The sequence below is a fragment of the Helianthus annuus genome, chromosome 13, assembly GCF_002127325.2.
Source record: "Helianthus annuus cultivar XRQ/B chromosome 13, HanXRQr2.0-SUNRISE, whole genome shotgun sequence".
Lineage (NCBI taxonomy): Eukaryota > Viridiplantae > Streptophyta > Magnoliopsida > Asterales > Asteraceae > Helianthus > Helianthus annuus.
The window spans coordinates 154,198,591-154,223,264 of record NC_035445.2 but is presented as its reverse complement, the minus strand read 5'-3'; the positions used below and the strand labels follow the sequence as shown (position 1 = coordinate 154,223,264).

General features: G+C 37.1%; 1 protein-coding gene across 1 annotated transcript; it reads left to right on the top strand.

Annotated features, from left to right (window-relative positions):
- Positions 1 to 22,399: 22,399 nt before the first annotated feature.
- Positions 22,400 to 23,883, top strand: LOC110901975 (tabersonine-19-hydroxy-O-acetyltransferase). The gene has a single exon (XM_022148723.2). The coding sequence runs from the start codon at positions 22,531 to 22,533 to the stop codon at positions 23,854 to 23,856; it is 1,326 nt and encodes a 441-aa protein (XP_022004415.1). The 5' UTR covers positions 22,400 to 22,530; the 3' UTR covers positions 23,857 to 23,883.
- The last annotated feature ends 791 nt before the right edge of the window (positions 23,884 to 24,674 follow it).

The following is a 24,674-nucleotide window of genomic DNA, read 5'->3' as shown; positions in this document are numbered from 1 at the left end:
TCTCACACTCCATCCACCACCCACCACCACCATAAGACCATCATCCACCACCATCATCCATTGTCCATCGTAGAGTGTGTGAGTCGTCTCGGGATCCAAGATTGATCTTAAGAGTGCTTGACAATCAAGGCCATGTTTGCCTAAGTCTCTTACATCACTTGGTGAAGACAAGTGTTTAGTATAATACTTTTTATTTTTAATCTTTTGCACTTTTTATTTGGTTTTGTATTAATGACTTTAATAACTAGTTACTTATGTTGAAGGTGATCTTTCCTTATCGTTTGTCCGTGGTGTCTTGGCATTATTTTACTGTCTATATAAAATAAAAGATTTTCACCATTCAGATCTCCACGGTCTACATGGAGGTATGTTGGCTACCTGGTCGGGGGTTAAGGGAACGGTTTGGTAAGGGTCTTGCCCTTGTTCAGCGTTTAGAGGTCCTGCTTGGGACCTGGGTCAAATTTAGTAGGATCTCCTTCAATGCCCATAGGTATTGGATGGCGGGGATCCAAACTCTTTGACCCCCTCATAAGTTAACTACTATTAATACTATAACCCGGCTATTTAGGACTGTATCCCTGCTGACTCAGACTACTTAGCCGAGGGTAACGTCACCGCCGAAAGCGGGGCCTACCACAATTTGCATTAATAACTTAATTCATTATCTTTCAATAATCTGACCCTTTAGGATTGTATCCTTGCTGACTCAAACTACTGGGTTGAGGGTAACGTCGCCTTCAAAAGAGGGGCCTACTACAATAACTAAGATAATCTCTTAAACAAGTGCAAAAGTGCGAAAATAATCAAAGGTTATACTAACACACGTGTCGGATCCAAGTGATTCATCTTGTCTATCTGTTTTTATTTTATTTTATTTTTCAGCGTTTAGTTAGTTTTTATTTTTCTTAGTTTAAAACATTTTTCTCACTTTTTGATTTGATTAGACGTTGAGGATAAACCGGTATTAAAAGCTCTTGTGTCCTTGGACGACCTCGGTATCTTACCAACACTATACTACGTCCACGATGGGTGCACTTGCCCATATGTGTGTTTAGTGTTAGTAAATATCGTGTTTTATAAATTTAAAACTTGGCTAAAAGTGTAAAAAAAGGGGCTTAAATATACATCTAAATTATATATACACTACACACGCATCAAAAACAGTGTGATAAGTTACAGTACTAAGCGCGATTACAATGTTTATATATGTCAACCATATACCCACGGTATTTGTCACTCGACCACCTATTGGCTATCTCGTTGTCCAATGGTGTCTGTGACTATGGTCATATCACCCATTGGCTAACCCGTTGTCCAATGGTGACGGTTATCAAGTAATGTATACAAAACCCCACATACCGGGTGTAATGAAGACTACAAAGACTTAATCCCTGTAATTATAACATTGAAAATAAACACGATTTTGAAAGCAAGTTTTGGTAAAAAGAGAATGACTCACAAACTGTGAGAAAATAGAATGGACTCACATTATAAGCATGCAGTATTGAATTAACAAGCTTCATGATTTAGATTCTTCTGAGAATTAGCATCTACTTTGATTCTAAGTGTATGGGGTAATGTTTAGTCTACTGATAAGTCTGATAACCTAATTTAAGCGATAATGCACACGAAACTAGGTAATTAACTGAATACAACTTTTACGATAAGCTCACGAGATTTAAACCCTCACGACGAATAACAAATTGCAATACTTAAACATCTATCGGATTCGCAACGAATGACAGAGTATAGCCAGAGTTCCGGCGACACTCAAACATCCTTTCGGAATCACGACGAATGACAAAGTATAAACCCAATTTGAGTAGCACTTAAACACTCATCGGATAGTTTCAATCGATCGGACATCGAATCGTAGCAGCGATCGAGTTAATACCTTGTATCGTAGTAGAATTCGAGCTTATGTGTGTGTTTGGTAGAAAAATGACTATAACTCAGTGTATATAACGAATTTGTTCGTCGTTCCAACGCAGAAATTCAAGTCCCAATGCCCTCTATTTATACTGAGAATTTGACCCCCTCGCGTGACGCGAGGGGTCACCCTAGGGGCGTCGCATGACGCGAAGGTCCACGTCTCATCATAGGGTTGCCACGTGTGTTTGTAGCTCATCTGAGTCGACGGATCGAAGAAATTTAGACAGCAAGTTATAAGGATAATCGTCAATAGGGAATAACCCCCCCCCCCCCCCCCCGAGTTTTAGGGGCCCTGATCCTGATTCTGATTGTTCCGAAATTTTAGAGTTTGCGCAGAATCACTTCGGGGTCTCAATTAGGGTTTCCTATTGGACAAAATAATTTAATAAATAATAATTTTAATGAGAGTTGTTACATAAATGATGAGTCAAACGAAAGGTATATGTAGTTTCATATGAAACGGTTGACCATGATTAGCACAAGCTACAAGTTTATACCGACATCACAAGGTGTCGTAATGACATAATTCAATAGTAGCGGTGACCGAACAAGTTCACCGTGTTTGAAATCAAATGATAGTGTAATGAAGCAAACCTGAAAATTTATTTAAATGGCACCGTAGCATTTTTCAATTGAATACAGAACACCAAAGAACTACTGTTTCCGATCGAAGATGAAAAAGCAATAAATACTGCAAGGCATTCGATTGATAATGAAAGAACTGTTATGTACCATTGTCTTAACACACGATTGTGTTAAAACTGCTTTAACAATGATAAATCAGAACGAATTTAAAGCTAGCCAATGAATAAAAAATTAAATCCGTGCATGAGATGCGTAAACGAGAGTAGCGCAAGCTTCAATTTAGTGAAAGCATCACCACAAGGTATCGAAATCAATCGAACGATTTAATGGAGTCGTAGACCAAACAAGTCTACTACGACTCGGAACAAGAGAAACATTTGCAAAAATAAATTTGAATATGATGCTCTCAATACATCATATGGTGTCTTGAATTGAATATGCGAAATGGACAAGTTCAAGCAATCGAAATTGGTTTCGGCGCAATCCGTCAATAATTACACGTATCGATCAGGAAATTTCGGCAATGTTACAAAGATGAACCAAGTATGTAACTTGAAGGAAAAGAAATTTCAAGAAGGTTTTGTTGACTCGATATCAAGAAGTTGGTACTTACAATAATGCAAAATATCCGAGTCACAAGGCAATAGCTGGATATAGCGAAATGATATTTGTAACTTTGATGAAAACGATCATTAGAAGGGAAGCCACATGCGTAACAATCGATGCATGTGTAACATATGAAATGATCAAGTACCGAAACAAATGAGTGTTCGCTCTAATGAAGAAAATTGTCATGACGCAACTACCATTATGAGGAGTAGAGATGTAAAAAGAATCTACTTGCTGGATGCAAATGTGAGAATTTCAATAAAAGCATTTTCGAGTACTTCACCTGTTTGGTTAACTAAAATAGCATGCATGACAGAATAATGGTGTTCGCTCGAATTAAAGATGCGGTTCCTAAGTGATAGCCTTTAATGAGTTTTGATCTAAGTTCTCGAAGGTCCTAAGTACGTGTCTCCTAGATTCTCCAAGTTTTGTATTCTATGTAAAACTATTTTGTGCATCATGTAGAAAACACAATATTAGCGTATGTTTAGAATAAATTGTTGACTCACTATACTTTGGTATACTTTCTTCCTAAATCCGTAGCTGGCGATAACCTGATCGAAGATCGATCTTGGAATAGTAACTTGAACCCTGAAGTTGGTCAAATAAATCATTAATCCTCGGCAAGGGATACCGATTCTTGATGGTTAACTTGTTTAGCTCCCGGTAGTTAATGCACATACGCAAGCTACCGTCCTTCTTCTTGTCAAACAACACTGGAGTTCCCCAAGGCGAGAAGCTTGGTCTAATAAATCCCTTATCTAGCAAATCCTGGAGTTGCACTGACAACTCTTACATCTCCGAAGGCGCAAGTCGATAAGGTGCCTTGGCTACAGGTGCGGCGCCTGGAACCAAGTTAATGTAGGATTCGACTTGTCGTTGAGGAGGTAATCCTGGCAAGTCTTCGGGGAAGACTTCCGGATATTCCCTCACCATAGGGATATCTTCGAGCTTTGGTTATTCGGCTTCCCTGTCCAGGACATTAGCCAAGAAGGCAACACATCCTTTACGCAAAAATTTTCGTGCCTTAAAAGAACTGATAATCCGTAGAGGTGTATCCTGCTTCTCTCCATAAATCACGATCGTCTCTTCACTCACCATCGGGATGCGGATAATCTTCTCATGGCAGACAATCTCCGCACGATTACTCGACAACCAATCCATCCCAACTTCGATGTCGAAGCTTCCAAACTCAACTGGCAGAAGATCTATCGAGAACCTCAAGTACGGGATATCTAACTTACTAGCTATTAAACCAAGTATATTCGTAAATTCTAATGATACGAAGATGTAGTCGGTACCGGTATCAAATAGCACAGATGCAATGTGTTGATTAATAGGGAACATACCAATAACCATGCTTGGATCCTGGCGTGCTTCCCTCGCTCCGATGTTGTACGCTCTTCCACGGTCTTGGTTCTTCTTCGGGCAATCTTTCCTAAAGTGCCCCACATCCCCACATTTGAAGCAACCTGGAATTCTACAATTATCGTTTCTGTCTTGGTTGCCGGCATCCTTTCCTCCATGTCTGGGATACTTTGCCCAACAGGCATCCTTGTTGTGTTATTCCTTTCCGCACCTATCGCACCAAGGCCTCAGACATCGACCTTCATGATAAAACTCGCACTCATCACATCTAGGCTTAGTCCCCAAGTAAACCTTCCTGAAATGCCCTATGCCACCACAGACTTGACCTTGTTCTTGATCATTACTGTTTCCGCCTTGATAGTCGATGTTGTTGTTTTCTTTGCGATTTCCGCTACCATCTTGACCTTCATTTCCATGTCCAGCACTGTACCAACATGTCTCCTTAGGGTGACCAACTTTTCCACAAGTTTCACACTTCCCATACCTGCATCGCCCAGCATGATGAAGTAGGCAGTTGTCGCACATAGGTAGGATACCCATGTACTCTGTTCCCTCTTTGGCATTGTTGTTGTCATTCGCCCCAGCACCCTTCTGGAAATTGGTGAGCTTCCTCTTGTTCTTCCCAGATGACTCCGCATGAGTCTCCTTTGTCTCTTCAGAAAATTTTCCCAATCTAATCGCTTCTTTAGTGAGTGCCACACTTAAGTCAATCACATCGGAAATTGTTGGAGGCTTTGATGTCGTCATCAAGCTCAGAATCTGAGGTGCCAAACCCCAGATGAATCGTTCTATCCTCTTAAACTCTGGTTCCACCACATATGGAACAACTCGTGACAAGTCGTGAAGTCTCTGCACATATTCCGCCACCTTTGGACCTTCCATCTTCAGGTTCTAGAATTCAATTTCCAGCTTCTGGATTTCCGCCTGAGAACAATACTTCCTACGCATCAATTCTTTCAGCTCATTCCATGTCAAAACATACGCAGCAGCCTCACCCAACATCTGAACCTGAAGGTTCTACCATGACAGAGCCCCATCTTGAAACAGTCCAGAAATGTACGTGACTTGTTGCTCTGGAGTACATTTGCTCATTCGCAAAATAGAATCTGTATTCTCGACCCATCTCACAAAAGCTCCGGCACCTCCAGTACCGTCGAAGTTCAGAGGCTTGCAATCCAAAAACTGCTTGTAGGTACAGCCTGCAACCCATCAGCATCATTCACATATAGCATTAGCAAAGCACACTCGGAAATGTCCAAACATATTGTAATGTGTCTTAGGTGACTTAAACATTACCGTTAGGTGGGTTATTCCCTGAGGTACCTCTGTTGTGTCTGTAGCGAAGAACCTCGTGCTGTGCGATGGCCTGTGTGATGCGCGCTTGTAATTCTGCCTCGGTCATGGGCAACTGAATGTTCCTTCGAGGAGGCATTCTTCTTCTAATAAGAAGATTAGATTGGTCAAGTCTTATTTGTTCAGGAAATGTATATAGTGGTCTAGAGGTCGTATATAGTGGTCTAGAGGTCGTATGTACATACACATAATAAATCATCATATCAAACAATCATGCAACGACACAATCATAACATAAACAAGTAATCCAACAATGTGTTCAGTGAGAACATGACGATTGGGCTTTCATAAATTACCGACCACGGTTACATTGTTTACAAAGTGTATCTCATCAAAAGGGGACACAGGGTCACACTACCCTTGTCCAACAAGTCTACCAATCTACAAAAGTCATACAATCAAAAGTTGATCTCCAAAACGGCTTCACAAGCTCGGCTCAATAGTGCTGCTCTCATCAAAAGTAATGCAATCTGCATAAAACCAAAAACCTATTGTACTGATGGCGGGGGAAGAGGAGGGAGGAAAATCAAACTGAGAACATGTGCGAGCTCCTCCTCGAGTTTGCACACATGACGAAGCAAGTAACGGACCTGCTGCTCGACGGTGAGGAATCAAGCATCAAATTCTGGGAAAGGAGTAAGAGGAGCAGGTGGACGTGCAAAAGGAGACGGTGACGAATGAGGGGGAACAAAAGTAGGTTGACGAGGACACGGTAGGGGACGCGGTGTCGACTCAAGCTCCAAGACTCTGTGACTCATAACTTCAAATCGAAGCTGAAGCGAATAAAGTAACTCATCCTGTGTATAGCCAACAAAATGCGAGGGATGGTAGGGGTCTGAGGTCGGAATGGAATACGGTGGGGACCATTGGAATGGCTCATCAAGTGGTGAAGAAGTAAATGGAGCAAACGGTGCAGACTGAGGGATCTGTGGTGAAGCTGCCGAAACAAAAGGGTCGTCACGCAGGAGCTGACCAGAAGTACCATCCCCTAGACGGGGTGCGGGTATGTCCTGAAGGAAAACAATAGGTAATTCGATGCGATGGACGTCGGACTCCACAGGAGGAAAGGGAGCAACATCAGCGGGTGCGAGTGCAGGTAGAGGAATAAGTGGCTCAACAACAGGAAGGTCAAGGGGTGCAGGAACTGGGTCAGGTATGAGGGGTGCAATGTCTGGTATGCCAAAAGGAATAGGGTCATGATAAGGTATGGTCTCAGGATCAGCAGGTGCAACATCAGGCTGATCAACAGGAACAAAATCTAGCTCAGGATCAAGCTCGGGATCGTGTGGAGGGGATGGTGCAGCAGACATGGTCGTGTCATCATCAGAATCAGTAGCGTAACACTGTAATCCGACCGCTCGTAAAGCTGACAACTTCATAGACTCAAAGGAATCTGAGACAGAGTGCAAACTAGAATAAGAGGATATCTCAATGACAGGAATCTCAGGAGGTGGGGCAGCAATGACGTCCTCAGCTATCTCTCCATCACCCTGGGTGTCAACAGGAGGACCATCCACAAACATATCAACTTCATCATCAAACAAATCGTCAAAAGGCCAATCCTCGGGAGGGATGACCACGAGAGGAACAGGAGCGAGGATCGGAGGCACAATATGCTCACCATCGGGATGCCCAATGATGAGGTGATCATGGACTGGAACGAGAACAACAAAAGGATCCTCGTCTGGAATGCCATCAGCAAGGGGTATGTCATCTCCAAAGTCAGGCAACGCGAACGGCTGAAAGTCGTCCTCGTCGCTTGATAGCTCGTCTGGGTCGCTCCTAGTATCTGATGTAAAGATCTCCGGCTCTGGTGCGATCTCGTCATCGGAGACAATAGTCATAGGGTCATCGGTATCGGGCAATCCGCTCTCGGATGAAGACATAATGCCTGTAACATAACAATCATGACATATGCACATATATTATCCACTAACACTTAGTATGCAATCAAGGTAGTTATCACTCAATCATGTATCCACATTATCCTTCATGAAACGTTTCTATCCTCCCTAGTCGATCCCAGACTAAACCATAAATGTGACCTTGCACTGTGTTTCGTGTCTTTCCTTTTGTAAAATTGTTTGTTTCCCTAGATCTGGGTGTTTCATGTATGCAATGAAAACATGTTGTAAAAATATTTTCATGGGAGCCCTAATGATTGTAGTCTAGACTCGAGAAGGAATCCTAGTTCGCTACAATCGAAGCTCTGAAACCAAACTGTCACACCCTGACTTTTGCGGAAGCGTGATTATGTGTGACTTGCTTAATATCATTGCATTCAACCATAACAAACAACTATATGATAAAACCAAAGATGTTCATCCATGGATTAAGTTTAAGAACATTACAATAACATTGTTTTAGAATTCAAACACAGACTTCGAATCTGTATTACAAACCATGCAATTTGTTTTAGAGTTCCATAAGGACTCGACAAAAGATACTACTAAAAACTAGGTTTTGGGCTATGTATCTTATCCAGGATAAGATACACAACCCCAAACCCTTGGACACCGGATGACATCTTTTATACCAAACAACCCTTGAAAACTTCAACGCCCGCCAGATCCATACCTAGTTTCTTGAAATACATGTAGTTTGAAAACATCAACAAAAGTTGAGCGACTTCATGTGTTTAGTGTGTGAGCTCGAATAAACTTTGTAATCATCATAAGTAAGTATGTATTTGTCAAACCCTGGTATGAAAGCAAACAAGGAAAACAGATCATTAATGGTTTGCAAAGCCATTAATATGTGTGACATGATGCAGGAAGGCTCAAACCTAGCAGATTTTGCACCGGGCTTCAGTTTGAAGACATAGTCACCTCATGGGCCAAACCCCGGTCCACATGGGTGTGGGCTCGCTACACCCAAATAGATCTATCACTCATGTCCCTCGGTCCTACTACGAGGATTAATGGTCTTAAGCGTTGTACCCACCACTCACATGATCTAGCAGTACCTTTCCTTAGCTAACCATACCATGTACAAACGTTTGTAAACAGTTTGTAACATGTACTTCACCCCCGAAGTTATAAAAACCAAAAACAGTTAAAGAAAAGGGGGACATGAACTCACAGTTTTGCGTTCTTCAAATCAATCCAACGTAACTCACAACTGTTACTTGTTCACAAGACTTCCTGCAAACGTACTACAGTCTATTAGACGAGCGGGTCGTGCCTTAACTTAGTCTTATTTAGTGCCATTGAGTTACGTTTCATTGTGTCTGTAATATTATTCCAAGTTATATAATTATCTGTTAAAATAATAAATATTTTCACTTAAATTATATTTATTAAATTTTGGAATAATAGTTAAAATAGTATATTTCAACTTGATACTTCTTGTGTATTTGTACATATATAACTTCCCAAGGATGGGTGTTTTCATACTTGTATTCTTAGACTTGTATATTTTTTCCAAGTATCGACGGCGTATTCCGGTGTGTATTTATATGTTTGAGAATACGTATTTTTATTGTGTTTATTAAGTATCTCATACTTAATTTTTGTATTAACTTTTCCGGAATAATATTTCTAATAAAAATACATCAATATATTCCCATAATATATATTTTAAGAAATATTACATAGAAAATTACTTATAATTTTTCCCTTGGAAAAATATTTATAATTTCACATAAGTCTCAAAAATAATATATTTTCAAGTTTAACTTGGAAAATATATATAAACTTATCTTTCACTCAAAAATAATGTATCCCATGTTTATTCAAGAAAATATATATTTCCCCCAAAGATAATATATCTTCTAATAATTTCAAGAAAATATATATTTTTACTTACTGAAAATAATATATTTTCTCCTTGTTAAAAATATGATATATTTTGCAATAATTATAAAAATCATATTTTTGTTCTCTTGGTGTCCAAAATACCAATTACCAAAATATACTTATGAATAAAAGTTCCGGAATACATTTGTGAGTTATATTCCTTTGTCCGGTTTTTTCAATATTTTGGATATTCTTTATATATTCATTCTCTTGGAATTTTGGTAATATTTTGGATAGTAATTTCTTGGTATTTTGGTGAGTTATATTATTTCAAGTCCTAAAATAATATAACTAATACACATAATATACATATTTAGTCACTTTTATTTGTAAAAACCAACCTCCAATATTTATAATTTCTTTAACAAAAATTATGGCAAACTTGAAATGAAAATTCATGGTTTAAAATATACTTGTAAGTATTTGTTTAAAAATATTTTTTTTCTAAGTGTTTAATTTCTAGAAAATTTTGGCCATAGTTTCCCCTAAAAATGGAGGTTTCCATGCCTTCAAGGCATATCATTTTCATTTATAAATCAACACGATCAACAACAAATCAATCTACACTTACCAATTTGCCAAGATCAAGCATAAACTACTACCTCATGAACTTGAAAATTTACAAAAATGTGTCGTAACTTACTTGTGTATTTAGTAAGCCTAGTTAGCCTTTAAAGTGTCTTTGTTTATTTAGAAACTTCATTTTTTAAAGAATTAGTTCTTTACAACTTGTAATTAATTTTTCTAAAAATGTTTCTTCTTGGATTTTTCTTGTCAAATACATAATCCTACACTTGATTAACTACTAAAAATGTGGTTTATTTCTTTAAGAACCAAGGTTAAGTAAACTTTGTATTTTTAACTTGATTTCTTGAAAAACCATTCTTGCAATCATAGATTTACAAAACTTTACACACACTTTGATCATCACTTAACAAAAAAAAAACAACTTATTCTTTCAAGTTCATGATTTACATGAGGATGATCTATTGATATTTAACATAATCATCCTCTCATCTTACTAGATTATGTCTTTAATCACTATCTAGCAAGATCACATGATGATCTACATCAATAACATGGACAATCAACAATCAACAAGCATAACAACACATAAACAATGTGTATTCTTATGATTTTACGCCTTATGTTCAAGTTTCAAGTTCAAGATTCTTAGTGTTCTTTAAGATTAACTACTTGTATCTTCTTTTAACCACCAAAATAAGATGTAAAATGAAGTGTAGAGTGTTCTTACTACTAGCTCAAGGCTAGGGATGATCTCAAGATGAAATGGAGTGGATATAAGCACAAGAGAAAGGTCCTTCAACTTCCACAAGCTCCAAGCTTCCTAATTATGCTAGAGACACCTTGTGAACACCTTAGAATGGAAGAGATTGAAGTGAAAATGTGTGGTTGTGTGTGGGTGTGCTTGGTCGTAGGTTATGGAGGAGATGGAGGAGGTTTATTTTGTGAAGATAATGATGAATGAAAGAGGATGGATGTCTTGTGGTTATAAGTAATAATCTTCCAACATCACAAGATCTCATGGATTTTATGTTCACTAAAGTATGGGGCAAGATCTATTAAAATAACTAAACAAAATCCTCATGTGGGGCCCTTGTTGGCTGTGAACTAGGTGGGGGAGGGTCTAGGCTTAGGTTGTAACCATCAGTTAGATCATAAGGTTAAAAATCAAGTGTTTAGTTAGGTGATTTAGTTACTTGTTGTTATATGATGTGTTATGATGTTCGGGGACCATAACTAGCTTGGTAATGTTAAAACAGTGCTTCTAGTGAAAATTTGGTGTTTCTGGCAGTGTCCGGTTGTTCGGTTGGTTACCTGTTCGTTAAGGTGTTAAACTATGCAGTTTAGTGTGCTTTATGTTACCTTTTGTGACAGTTTTGATTCCCGGCACTTAGGAAAGTATTCTGGACCATTTAGCCATATTTGTGCATGATATTAAAGTGTTTAAATGCTGAAGTTTGCTGATTTCTACAGAATTCTATAGTTTATGTGAGTTTTAGGCACTTTTCCGGCACTTAAATTATCTCTAGGAAGACAGTTTTGTGATCCTTACTTTCCTACATACTATACAGGTGTAATACTTGGTTTCTGGCTCATTTTGTGCCTCAATACCATTTCCGTGTATGTACTGAACTCCGTCAGCATTTTCTGGTTTGTCTGATAACTGTGCTAACTGTGTTTCGTGCATCATTTGAATGAACAAAGTTTGCATGCAAGAATGGTATGTCATTTGCAATATATGATGCATATGTATGTATGATAACAATAATCAGAAAGCAATTCAAGTCATTAATTGTAATTCAGCACAGTCATTAAGCAGTAATCAATGTTTAATAATTGTACGGATACCTGGATTATTGACAGTTGTCACATTATTATAGTAAACATTGCTGCCGATTGGGGATATAATTCCTCCCAAAGTTGATGTAGTTATCATAATCGTCAGATGAACAATTGATTGGATGAAACCGCACCGGCAGACGTCGATTGCAGAAGAGTCGGTTGGAGAAGAAGAAGGTACCGAACGAAATTACCGGGATTTTGTGGAGAAGAAGAAGGTACCGAACGAAATTACCGGGATTTTGATAGAGGAATTTTCAATTTTATCCTTCGCGGTTGGTTTTATGTATATTAATTTGATTAATTTAATTATATATATTAAATTCCTAGCGTTCAATAGATAGAAGATCGGAAGACTGGGCTTATCGCGCACATAATGTAGGATAAGAGGTATTATACGTTAACTGGCCTATATATTTATATATATATATATATATATATATATATATATATATATATATATATATATATATATATATATATATATATATATATATATATATATATATGTATGTATGTATGTATGGTAAGGTTCTAGAGTGAACATTAGGTTGAGAGTAAACTGTGTGAACTAATCTGAGCCATTGTATTACTTCATCTAGATATTTTTAAACAGTGCCAAGATTGTAATTATAATGTTATAACTTTCCTTTAAAATAATTGACAGAAGGGTATTTTCATCTTTAATAAATTGCATTCATTAAATAATATAATCAAAATCCCTAAAATCTCGATAGTTTCCGGATACGTATATACAAGATACACAAATGTTAGTGTATAGACATGTGTACAGTCTCGCTAGTATTAGTTTATACAAGATAAAGAGATGTTATTTTATACACATATGTATAGTCTCGTTAACTATCAGTTTATACAAGATACACAGCTGTTAGTTTATACACATGTGTACAGACTTTTATACATCTGTGTATTATATTCAGAAATGGTTATACATGTGTACAGTCTCGCTAACTATCAGTTTATACAAGATACACAGTTAGCTTATACACATGTGTACAGACTTTTATACATCTGTGTATTATATTCAGAAATGGTTACATATGTGTATATTAACAACATATAGTATAATATGCATGCACACGGTTAGATTCATATAAAAATTATGAAATTAATGAAAACGAAACAAGGAACATAATACTTATGCACATATACGTAGATTTGTATGAAATTATAAAAGTAACTAGAACCAAACAAGTTACATGTATGTATAAGCGTAATATACACATATGCATATACATTATCATATAATTAAAACAACAATGTACATATCTGTATTGAATGAAATATATTTGTATCTTTGCCTGATACTCGTGATACATATGTGTGTAGAGTGAGATACATTTATGTATCAAAGTGATACCTAGTTTTCTTAATTGATTATTTCACGTATCGATTATGTATACTATATACGTATAATCCTTGCACTCATGATCAGTTAGTTTTTTTATTCGGTGTTTGATTATGTTGGGGTAATAGCAAAAATAAATAACTTCATCACATTTTCAAAAAAAAAGTTAATGCCCAAAGATAATTACAATTTCCTTCTCAGAGAAATTTTTCAATAATTATTGAAAATTATAAAAAATTAAAAACAATATATATATATATATATATATATATATATATATATATATATATATATATATATATGTATGTATGTATCATAAAAGAAAAACAATATTCAACTTAAAATTAAAACAAAATCTATGGATAAAGAAATGAGTGCTCCAAATATTTGGAAATTAAATAATTTGTAAATAGAATATTAAAAAAAGATATTTTGAAAACAAATAATAGTTTTGTTTTTATCATCTTCTTGTGCAATCAGAATACCTGCAGTATTCATTAATCAACTTCAACATATGAGCTGAAGACGTAGAATGATAATGTTTCCATGATAGACTACCAAATTTTAAAGCCCTTCAATCTCTTATAATAAAAATAATGAATAAATAGTTAAAATGAGAGAGAGAGAGAGAGAGAGAGAGAAAGAGAGAGAGAGAGAGATGGTTAAGAGATGAGAAAATTAAGGGATTTTAATTAGCGTAAAATCCAAAACTCGTCCTTTACGTTGACACCAGATTGCAAACTGTGTCATTTGTCTTTAAAAACTACAAAATATGTTCTTGATGTTTGCAAAACCTTGCACGTTACGTCCTTTAGCCCTAACTCAGATAGTTTTGATGGTTAAATCTGACCAAGTAGACCCCACATAAGGGTATTTTATTCATTTTACCCTAGACACTTAAATAAATAATAAAAAAACCATTTCTCCCTATCAGTTCCAAATCTAGATTTCCTTCCTCAACCCTCTCTATCTCTCTGTAGAATCTGGGGTACCACCGCCATTACAACACCACTGCCATTACATCATCGCCACCCAAAGCTCCTCCGCGATCGTACGACCACCGTCACCTCAGCACAGCCCATAGCTCCTCCGCCATCGTACCACCACTGTCGTCATTGAAACCCTAAAAGTCGTCGTAAAAACAGAATCAGATAGAGTATAATTCCCAACCTGCAAGCTATCCACCGACGGATGAGCAAGCGTTGGAACAGGCACGCCGACGGCACGTGAAAGGTTATCGGAAGCATAACGTGGCGGCGGAATCAGTACCGGAAAATGTGAATTGGAGATAGGAGTTTGTGCCAGAGTTTTAGCGGCCAGACCAGATTAAGTATGTTCTGGCGGTTGACCGGGAGTGAAGAAGCCAACCTTTCGGACTTTCAAATCGATCACGTGCGATGGCCGACGGGGATCAATCGGTGACGGTTAGTTGTAGCGGCGGCGGTGGTGGTGGTGAGTTGATGGTGGAGTTTTGACTTTTGATTCATTGAGTGTTGGAATTTAAAGCTTTCATGGCAGATTAGTGGTGGTAGGTTAGAAACGCCATTGATAAAGTGGAAGCTTGAGGGTTTTGAGGATGAATTGCAGAAGTAGGGTAGAATTTTGTCATCGTTTTGTATTTTTTATTGAGGATGAATTGTAGAAGTGGTGGTCATCAGGTGGTGGTGGTGATGACGTGAGGGGTAGGTGGTGCTGCCCCTGGAGAGAGAGAGAGAGAGAGAGAGAGAGAGAGAGAGAGAGAGAGAGAGAGAGAGAGAGAGAGAGAGAGAGAGAGAGAGAGAGAGAGTTAAGATTGAGGGAGATTATGTGTGTTGTATATATATAGTTATAATATATTTTTATTATTGTAATTATAAACTTATAAATGTTTTATTTTTATAGTTATTTATTTTAGTATTTAGGGTAAAATGACTAAAATACCCTTATGTGTGGTCTACTTGGTCAGATTTAACCACCTAACAGAGTTAGGGTTAAAGGACGTAATGTGCATGAGTTTGCAAACATTGAGTAAGTTTTTTGTAGTTTTTGAAGACAAATGACACATTTTACAATCTGGTGTCAACATAAAGGACAAATTTTATAATTTACTCATTTAATTAAAAATGCTTGTCGAATGTCAATCTTACCCTTTTAATCTAAAAAATGATCAAGAGCCAAGATTAGTTCAGTCAATTCACCCTCAAGAAGTTGTTCACTTTTGAACCTAATCCTAATTAATTATACATGTTTGATTTTAATCAAAATATGTCAAATTTGTCATATCATTGAGTAAGTAATGAATATGGAATATTTATATTATCATATCATTGGTGTGAATTATTTTATCTTGCCCATTTTAACCATGGTTGTAAAAGTCGCTAGGCGCTCCCTAGTCAGATTCGGGAGTACTCGGGAAGTACTCGGCTTAGGCGGAGATTACTCGGGGAATAATTGGCCTGGGAGAATAGTGCTCATGCCTCGACAACCTACCTTATAGCGAGTACTCGAGCCTAGACAGAACTTTTATAACCATGATTTTAACCTGACTTTTGTTAAACCCATTTTGACTCAACTTGTTCTAACTCGACTCAAAATTTTTGCACCTCATGACAAAATAAAAATACTCTGTATCTGGCACTAATGACTTTATTCTATTTTTATATGTATACATGTTTTTTTATTTTTATATCATGTATGTATATATTATAATTTAATTGATTTTTAATTTCGTATTTTTAAATCAATTATTAATCATGCGAAATACGCACAAGTTAAAATAAAATAAAATTAACTGGTTTATATTAAATTACTAGGTTATTCACCTCGTGTGTTACACGGATTAAGTAAAGAAGAAAATATCAATAAAAATGCATGTGAAGCAAATGTCACAAAATGTGAAGGTATATACCATGAATATAAGCAGTGGCGAAGTTTGAGACTTCCGACCGGGGGTTGAAACGTATATACCCCAAAATTTCTATACAGAAAACAATATACTCTTAACTAATGAGTGAAAAGTTTGAGGAGTTGGCCGCCCCCTCCCGACCCCACTATATTGCGCCCCTGAATATATGTTATAATACTTACGCAAAATACACAATTTAACATACCTATATCTCTTTTAAATGCAATTGAATATGGAATTTGAAGTAGGTGGGGGGATAGTGTCATAATGATTTAAAATAGACTTCCATTATACACTAACCTTTTAATTTATATCTATATAATATATAAATAAATAATGAATGAATACTAATTATAAATAATGGGGGTATAGTTATTATATAAATGATTTAATGTGTTATTTGGTAATTAAAGTAATAAAACATTTTATAATTTAAGAAACAATAAATAAATATCCTAATTATTTAATTGAATATTAAAACATTCAGTGACCAAAATTAACCGACAATAGTTAAGACTTGATCAGTTGCGTGTAACTTCAAAGTAATTTCTCTAGTTATATGTAGATTAATGATTTTCAAAGACGTGATTGAATTCTAATTACTAAACTCAAAAGAATTATAATTGATTCAAATTTAACTAATCTAATTTAGTTATTAATAAAGGATTCCTATTAATACCACGTGTCATACTTTCTATTAATTTATGAATGACAATGTTAATATTATGGACAAATAATAATAATAATAATAATAATAATAATAATAATAATAATAATATATTAGTTTAATAATATCTAATATATCAATTTATTACTTTAATATTTAATATCTAATACATTATATATATCTAGTCATAATACTCGGAATGTAACTTTATAATTAAATAAATAAAGAAACGTTTATCCTTATCTAAAATTTTGTTTAAAATTATTTATAGAAAAACAAATCTTTATTCTTACCTAATTCTGGTTTAAAATTATTATCCCTTATTATTTTATTATTATTTAATATAAGAGATAAATAGGAAAATAATGTGAGAAAGCACCAGTAAGTAAGTGACACCTGTTCAAAAATGATTTTTATTTATTAGTATTGGTAGATAAACCGAATTTTTTGTTTACGAATTAATAATAATAATAATAATAATAATAATAATAATAATAATAATAATAATAGTAATAATAATAATAAGGATGGATAATGTGATAAACCAATATTTTATATATGTTACATCAGGTTATTTCAATTGAGAGTTTCAAATTATTTAGAAATATATATTTTCTTTAATTCCAAAATTTAGGAGAAGGAGGTGTTGCCATGTGATATTATTTGTAGTCTTTTATTATAACTTAGATTTGTAAAACTATGTGATAATGTGGATTTTGAGTTAAGGGTTTGTTATTGTAGAAAAGTCGGTGTTTATGAAGTATGAAATCAGATTTGCCAGTTGGGTTAGATGTTTGTTGATCTAGATGCTCATAGGTCATGTATAGTTATAAAGCCCCATAAAGGCTTTTGATAGGGTTATGCGACAAGTGACAAAAAAAATGCAAGAGTGGGCTTTATGGTGGTAATATCACAAGACGGTGGTTATATAGCCCCTTTAATTATACATACATATGTATGTAAACATGTGTGTGTGAGTGGGGGAGGAAGGGGCATGGCGTGATAGTCACGGAGAATCAAAATTTAATCCCATAGCGCCGTCTGTAATGGTGTTACCGGGCGCTATGCCTGTCTCTAGCGCCATATCAGGTCCCATTACGGAGGGACTTAGCCTATTTTCCCGACCATAGCATATAACTCTTGAGGAGGAAAGACATCGGGATCAACCAAAATAACGTGACTAATCTTCCCATCCTAGAGAGAAATTAATTGATAAATCTACCCTGGTGTGTCAAGTGATTCTAAACCTCAAATAGTAACCCTGTAGGCATTTGGGCCAACATTTAAAGAAAATAACAAGCATGGAGACTAATTAAACAAAAAAAAATAAAGAAAAAAAGAGTGTGCCTATTGGCACACTAAAGTGCCTATTGGCACACCAAACCCTAGCAAAATTTAGGGTTTATCTACGCTGCGTATTGGTCAATACGCAGCGTATTGGGTTAACCCTATACGCTGTGTATTGACCACTACGCAGCGTAGATAAACCCTAGATCTCAGTGCCTGATAACCAATCATTGCACAGAAAACAAGGTTTGTCTATGATGCGTATTGATCAATACGCATCCTATTGTCTTTTACACAAATGGTCCCTCTTTTTTGATATATTTACAATTTGGTCCCTGATCTTTCCATTTTTACAGTATAGGTCCCTGATGTTTCATAGATTGGCACAAATGATCCCTGTCAGGGACTATTTCTGTAAAAACTGAAACTGAGGGACTAATTTTGTACACCAGTTAACAATACGCTGCGTATTGGTCAATACGCAACGTATATAAAACATCTGGAAAAATGGGGTCATTTGGGTGGGTTTGAAGTATCAAAAGTTTACCAGTTTTATATACGCTGCGTATTGACCAATACGCAGCGTATATGACCTTCCTTATACGCTGAGTATTGACCAATACGTAGATTTGTTAACTGGTGTACAAAATTAGTCCCTCAGTTTCAGTTTTTACAAAAATAGTCCCTGACAGGGACCATTTGTGTCAATCTATGAAACATCAGGGACCTATATATATTTTCGACGCTCGTTAGGGACATACGCGCCTTACTGTTCGACTTCGACTAAATAATAAAAAAATATATATTTTAACGACGAACTTAGTTTCGACGCTCGTTAGGACCGTACGCGCCTTACGTGCGTCGAAACTAAGTTCGTCGTTAAATTATATTTTTTTTATTATTTAGTCGAAGTCGAACCGTAAGGCGCGTAGCTCCCTAACGCGTCGAAACTAAGTTCGTCGTTAAAATATAAAACGACGAACTTAGCTTCGACGCTCGTTAGGGACCTACGCGCCTTACGGTTCGACTTCGACTAAATAACAAAAAAAAATATATATTTTAACGACGAACTTAGTTTCGACGCTCGTTAGGGACCTACGCGCCTTACGGTTCGACTTCGACTAAATAATCAAAAAAATATATATTTTAACGACGAACTTAGTTTCGACGCTTGTTAGGACCGTACGCGCCTTACGTGCGTCGAAACTAAGTTCGTCGTTAAATTATATTTTTTTATTATTTAGTCGAAGTCGAACCGTAAGGCGCGTAGGTCCCTAACGCGTCGAAACTAAGTTCGTCGTTAAAATATAAAACGACGAACTTAGTTTCGACGCTCGTTAGGGACCTACGCGCCTTACGGTTCGACTTCGACTAAATAATAAAAAAATATATATATTTTAACGACGAACTTAGTTTCGACGCTCGTTAGGGACCTACGCGCCTTACGGTTCGACTTCGACTAAATAATCAAAAAAATATATATTTTAACGACGAACTTAGTTTCGACGCTCGTTAGGACCGTACATGCCTTACGAGCGTCGAAACTAAGTTCTTCGTTAAAATATATATTTTTTTTATTTAGTCGAAGTCGAACCGTAAGGCGCGTAGGTCCCTAACGAGCGTCGAAACTAAGTTCGTCGTTTTATATTTTAACGACGAACTTAGTTTCGACGCTCGTTAGGGACCTACGCGCCTTACGGTTCGACTTCGACTAAATAATAAAAAAATATATATTTTAACGACGAACTTGGTTTCGACGCACGTAACGGACCTACGCGCCTTACGAGGGTCAAAACTAAGATCGTCGTTAAATTGTATTTTTTTATTATTTAGTCGAAGTCGAACCGTAAGGCGCGTAGGTCCCTAACGAGCGTCGAAACTAAGTTCGTCGTTAAAATATAAAACGACGAACTTAGTTTCGACGCTCGTTAGGGACCTACGCGCCTTACGGTTCGACTTCGACTAAATAATAAAAAAAAATATATATTTTAACGACGAACTTAGTTTCGATGCTCGTAAGGCGCGTACGGTCCTAACGAGCGTCGAAACTAAGTTCGTCGTTAAAATATAACAAAATACGTGAAACTGTTTATATAACCTGCCTGAATTTCAAAATATAACATTTCAAAATATGTGAAACTGTTTACACCGAAGTTTGATATATATACATAACAAAATACATAACAAAGTTTGTACATACATAACAAAATGATAAAATACTACTGCTGCTGCTCCTGATGCTGCTGCTGCTGCTGATGCTGCTGCTGCTGCTGATGCTGATCCCAGTCCGCACCCGCAATGAAGGGTAGTGGAGGTAACCCGTCATGCTGTCGCTGCTGCTGCAGCGCCGCAGCCACCCACTCTAACAAATAATTGTTTCTTTCAACGTTTCGAAGCAGCCGCTGATGTGACGGGTCAGGACCGGGCCAAACATGGCGTGGGAACTGGGGCGCCCCGGGTGGTCCACGCGGCTGTGGTGGCTGCGGAAGAACGGCGGCCGGCTCATGCGGCTCCGGCGGCTCCGGATCGTGCGGGGGATAAAACAGAGGGAACTCTTCTGGCAGTTGTGTAACTAAGTTAGGTTTAAACTAACCATTTTAACTAAAAATCAATTTCATGATTCTTTTATTTATTTACAATACTAATTTATTTAAATTTTTTTTATTAATTTAATTATTTAGAAAAGAAAAATAAATAGTTTATTAACTTAACTTTCTTAACTTGTTTATTTACTAAATCTTATAATTATTTATTTTAACTAGACTAACTAGTATTTTAACAATAATAACAATAATAATAATTATTATAATTGTATTATTTTTAACAATAATAATAATAATTATAATTATAATTACAATATTTTTAACAATAATAATAATAATTATTTTAATGTGATACCTCATTTACTTTAAATGGATTGCCCGGGGTAGATGGTTCATAAAGTGATGTGTTACGGGGCTCATAACCATATCCACCATGTTCTTCGTATCCACCGTAGCCTCCGTATCCACCGTATCCAGCTTCACCCCCAGATCTATCGTATCCACTGTATCCACCGTAGCCCCCGTATCCACTGTAACCACCGTCACCCCCATATCTATCGTATCCACTGTATCCACCGTAGACCCCATATCCACTGTAACCACCTTCACCCCCGTATCCACCTTCACCACCGTATCCACTGTAACTTCCGTATCCACCTTCATCCCCGTATACCCCATAACCCGGATACGATTGCTGCGTCGGGTAATATGGTTCATCAACAGGTGCATTCTCAGCACCGTATCCACTTTGTTGCACGTACGGAGATTCATACCCGTATCCGTAATCTGGACACACTTGATGCGCCGGGTAATTTGGTTCATCAACAGGTGGAGTGGGAGTCTTGTTCAAGTCTGGCAACTGTGTTTTTTATCAACAGGGACTCCAGACACAACCTCTTCCTCTTCATTGGCAGCATTTGCTCCCCATGTGTCGTTAGAATAGCGATTACCAAAATAATTATCGTTCCAAAATGATGACATTTTAACAAGATTGAACAAAAAACAGACAATTGTTTACTGAAGAAGAAGATGAAAAGGAAAGCACGGTATATTGAATTGAATTTGATGGGCAATAGATATGAATGGAGGGATAAATAGACTTTCATCTGACATGTCAATACGCAGCGTATTGGTCTCTACTCACCGTATTACTTTATTCACATGCCCTGGACAACATCGTATCACTGTCAAATCAGTCTGTCAATACGCTGCGTATTGATCAATACGCACCCTATGTTAGACTGATTTGACATGGTACTAGGTTTGACTGTCTGGTCGTGTACCTACCACATATATACGCTGCGTATTGACCAATACGCAGCGTATTCAGGTAACCCTATACGCTGCGTATTGGTCAATACGCAACGTATTCAAACCCTAATTGTGCAGATAGGCTGACTTGGTGTGCAAATAGTGAGAGCCGAAAAAAAAAAAAACCGGAGACAATATCCAAAATTTGGCTAAATTACAAGGACCATCCGTGTAATTTACTCAAAAATTCTTAATGATTAGATGTGGTGCTTAATCAGTTGGCTTTGAATTGTTCTTATATGTATACTACGTTTCTCAGACGAACCAAGTCAATGATCAGTTAAAAAAGTTATCTACGATCTGTAATATGATTCGCAATCTGTGGTATACGTTAATTATACAACAAACAATGGATTTTGTTGGAGAGCGAAATTGAGCTGAGGTAGGCACGTGCTGTGGAACTCATCCTTATATATACATATGATCTAGGAACACTTTCTACACATCGGTGAATAAACAATATGGAGATGATAGGGAAGCCCATACAATCTCAACCCATTATTTCTCGAGATATAATTAAACCCGCAAATCCAACCCCTTCTCATCTCAACACTTATAATCTTTCTGATATCGATGTATCCGTCGAGAAAATATACTTACCAATGCTTCTGTTATACCCAAACAATGACAGTTGCAGTTTAACTTCCCAAGAGAAAGCCACGGTGCTTAAGAACTCTTTGTCACAGAGCCTGACAAAATACTATCACTTTGCTGGCAGGTTACCCACACACACGACACCTTATGTGGACTGTAACGATGAGGGAGTCGTGTTTCTTGAAGCCCAAAACAATAGCAAACTTGACGATTTACAGCTTAGTAGCGCCCAAGATGGAAATATCGACAATCTATTTCCGGATGATATGGTGTGCTACAAGTCCCCTCGTAATACAAATCTTGTAGGGGTTCAACTCAATCACTTCGCGTGTGGTGGAGTCGGGCTTGCAGTCTCTATGTCACACCTCGTTGGTGACGGTTGCACTCTTGGTTCCTTCGTTAATCATTGGGCTTCCGTAGCATGCTATGGGTCGACTGACCATAAAGAGGTACTGCCTCTGAACCCGCATTTCATTCATGTCCCAAGAACCAACTCTCTTCTGTCAAAAGCTCCTGTTATGAATGCGGTAGGCAGTACTCGTGTCATGAGAAAGTTCGTGTTTCCTAACTCAAAGTTAAGTGATCTTAAGAAGGTTGTCGCCTCCTCTATAAACGACAACCCTACTTGGGTTGAAGTACTAACTTCTCTACTTTACAAAACCGCACTAGCAGCGGCTACAACAAATTCTGGTTGCTTTATGTCATCTTATTTGTTTCTTCCGGTGAATACACGTAGCAAATTAGCTGAGAAGCTGCCCCAAACAACCGTGGGAAATGTTGGGTCACTTATTTTGGTACCAACTACACAAACAAGTGAAGCATCGTTAAGTAAGTTGGTTGGTGAGATAAAGAAACAGAAATTGCAATTTGAAGGAGTTCAAAGCGTGCAACAGGCAACTGAAAACTATAAACTGGCACAGTCAATACTGGGAAATGATCAAGATTTAGAAACGTTGTCTAAGAGATCATATGTATGCAGCAGCTTATGCGGGTACCCCTTTAACAAAGTCGATTTCGGGTGGGGAAAGCCCATGGCTACAGTAATTGCATTTAGATCATCATATACGAATGCGTTTGTGCTTATGGATACTCCAAACGGTGATGGCATCCAATCGCATGTGATTTTGGAAAACCAAGACATGGAAATATTTCAAAATGACAAAGAGTTGCTTTCATTTTGCCAACTTAATTAATGGTTTACTGCATGTATTATTTTGTTTTTTTTTTTTTTTTATCATTATGTTGCTTGTTGTATGGATCGTTGAATAAATCTTTAAACCTGTTATTTATAAAATGATATCCCTTCACGACTTCAGGTATATGGTTATGTGTTTAAAACACACTTAAAACGGATCATAACTACACACATGCATACCTTCGCTCACACGTACATGTATTTACATAATTACATAAATACATTCATACATACATACTAACTCGTACATACCACTTACCTAATTCTCCACGAATTTCTGTCATATCTTGATTACAAACATTCGTATAATAAAACAGGTACGAACAAACTTGTATACATACTCACTCATATTCATGATTACTTATTAGCTTAAGTGTATTGGGGAGAAGTTAAATCTATACGTACATACCCACCTACTTAGTTCATTACCCCGCATACTCGCTCCCACATCCCGATCTTACCCACACATCATAAACGCTTTTTAAATGCCCTTTGGGTATGTTTCGGATCTTAAGAATGAGTTCCGAACTCACCCGTAACTTACCAAGCCTTTCTGTAGGGTTGAGGAACATTATAAAGACTTAACAAGGCTTGGTATGGGCCCACGGGGTCCGAATTCGAAGGAAAACAAAGAAATCCACAAACTTTACATTTGCATCTGACCTCCACTGTAAGCTACGGTGGCTATCGTAGCTTACGGTGGCCCCAAAAGCTTTACGGTAGTTCTAAACTGCCTTACGGCAGAAAAGGAAACCCAGCTCCCACCGTAGCTTACGGTGGGCACCGTAAGCTACGGTGATGCCTAGTTCAGCTCCC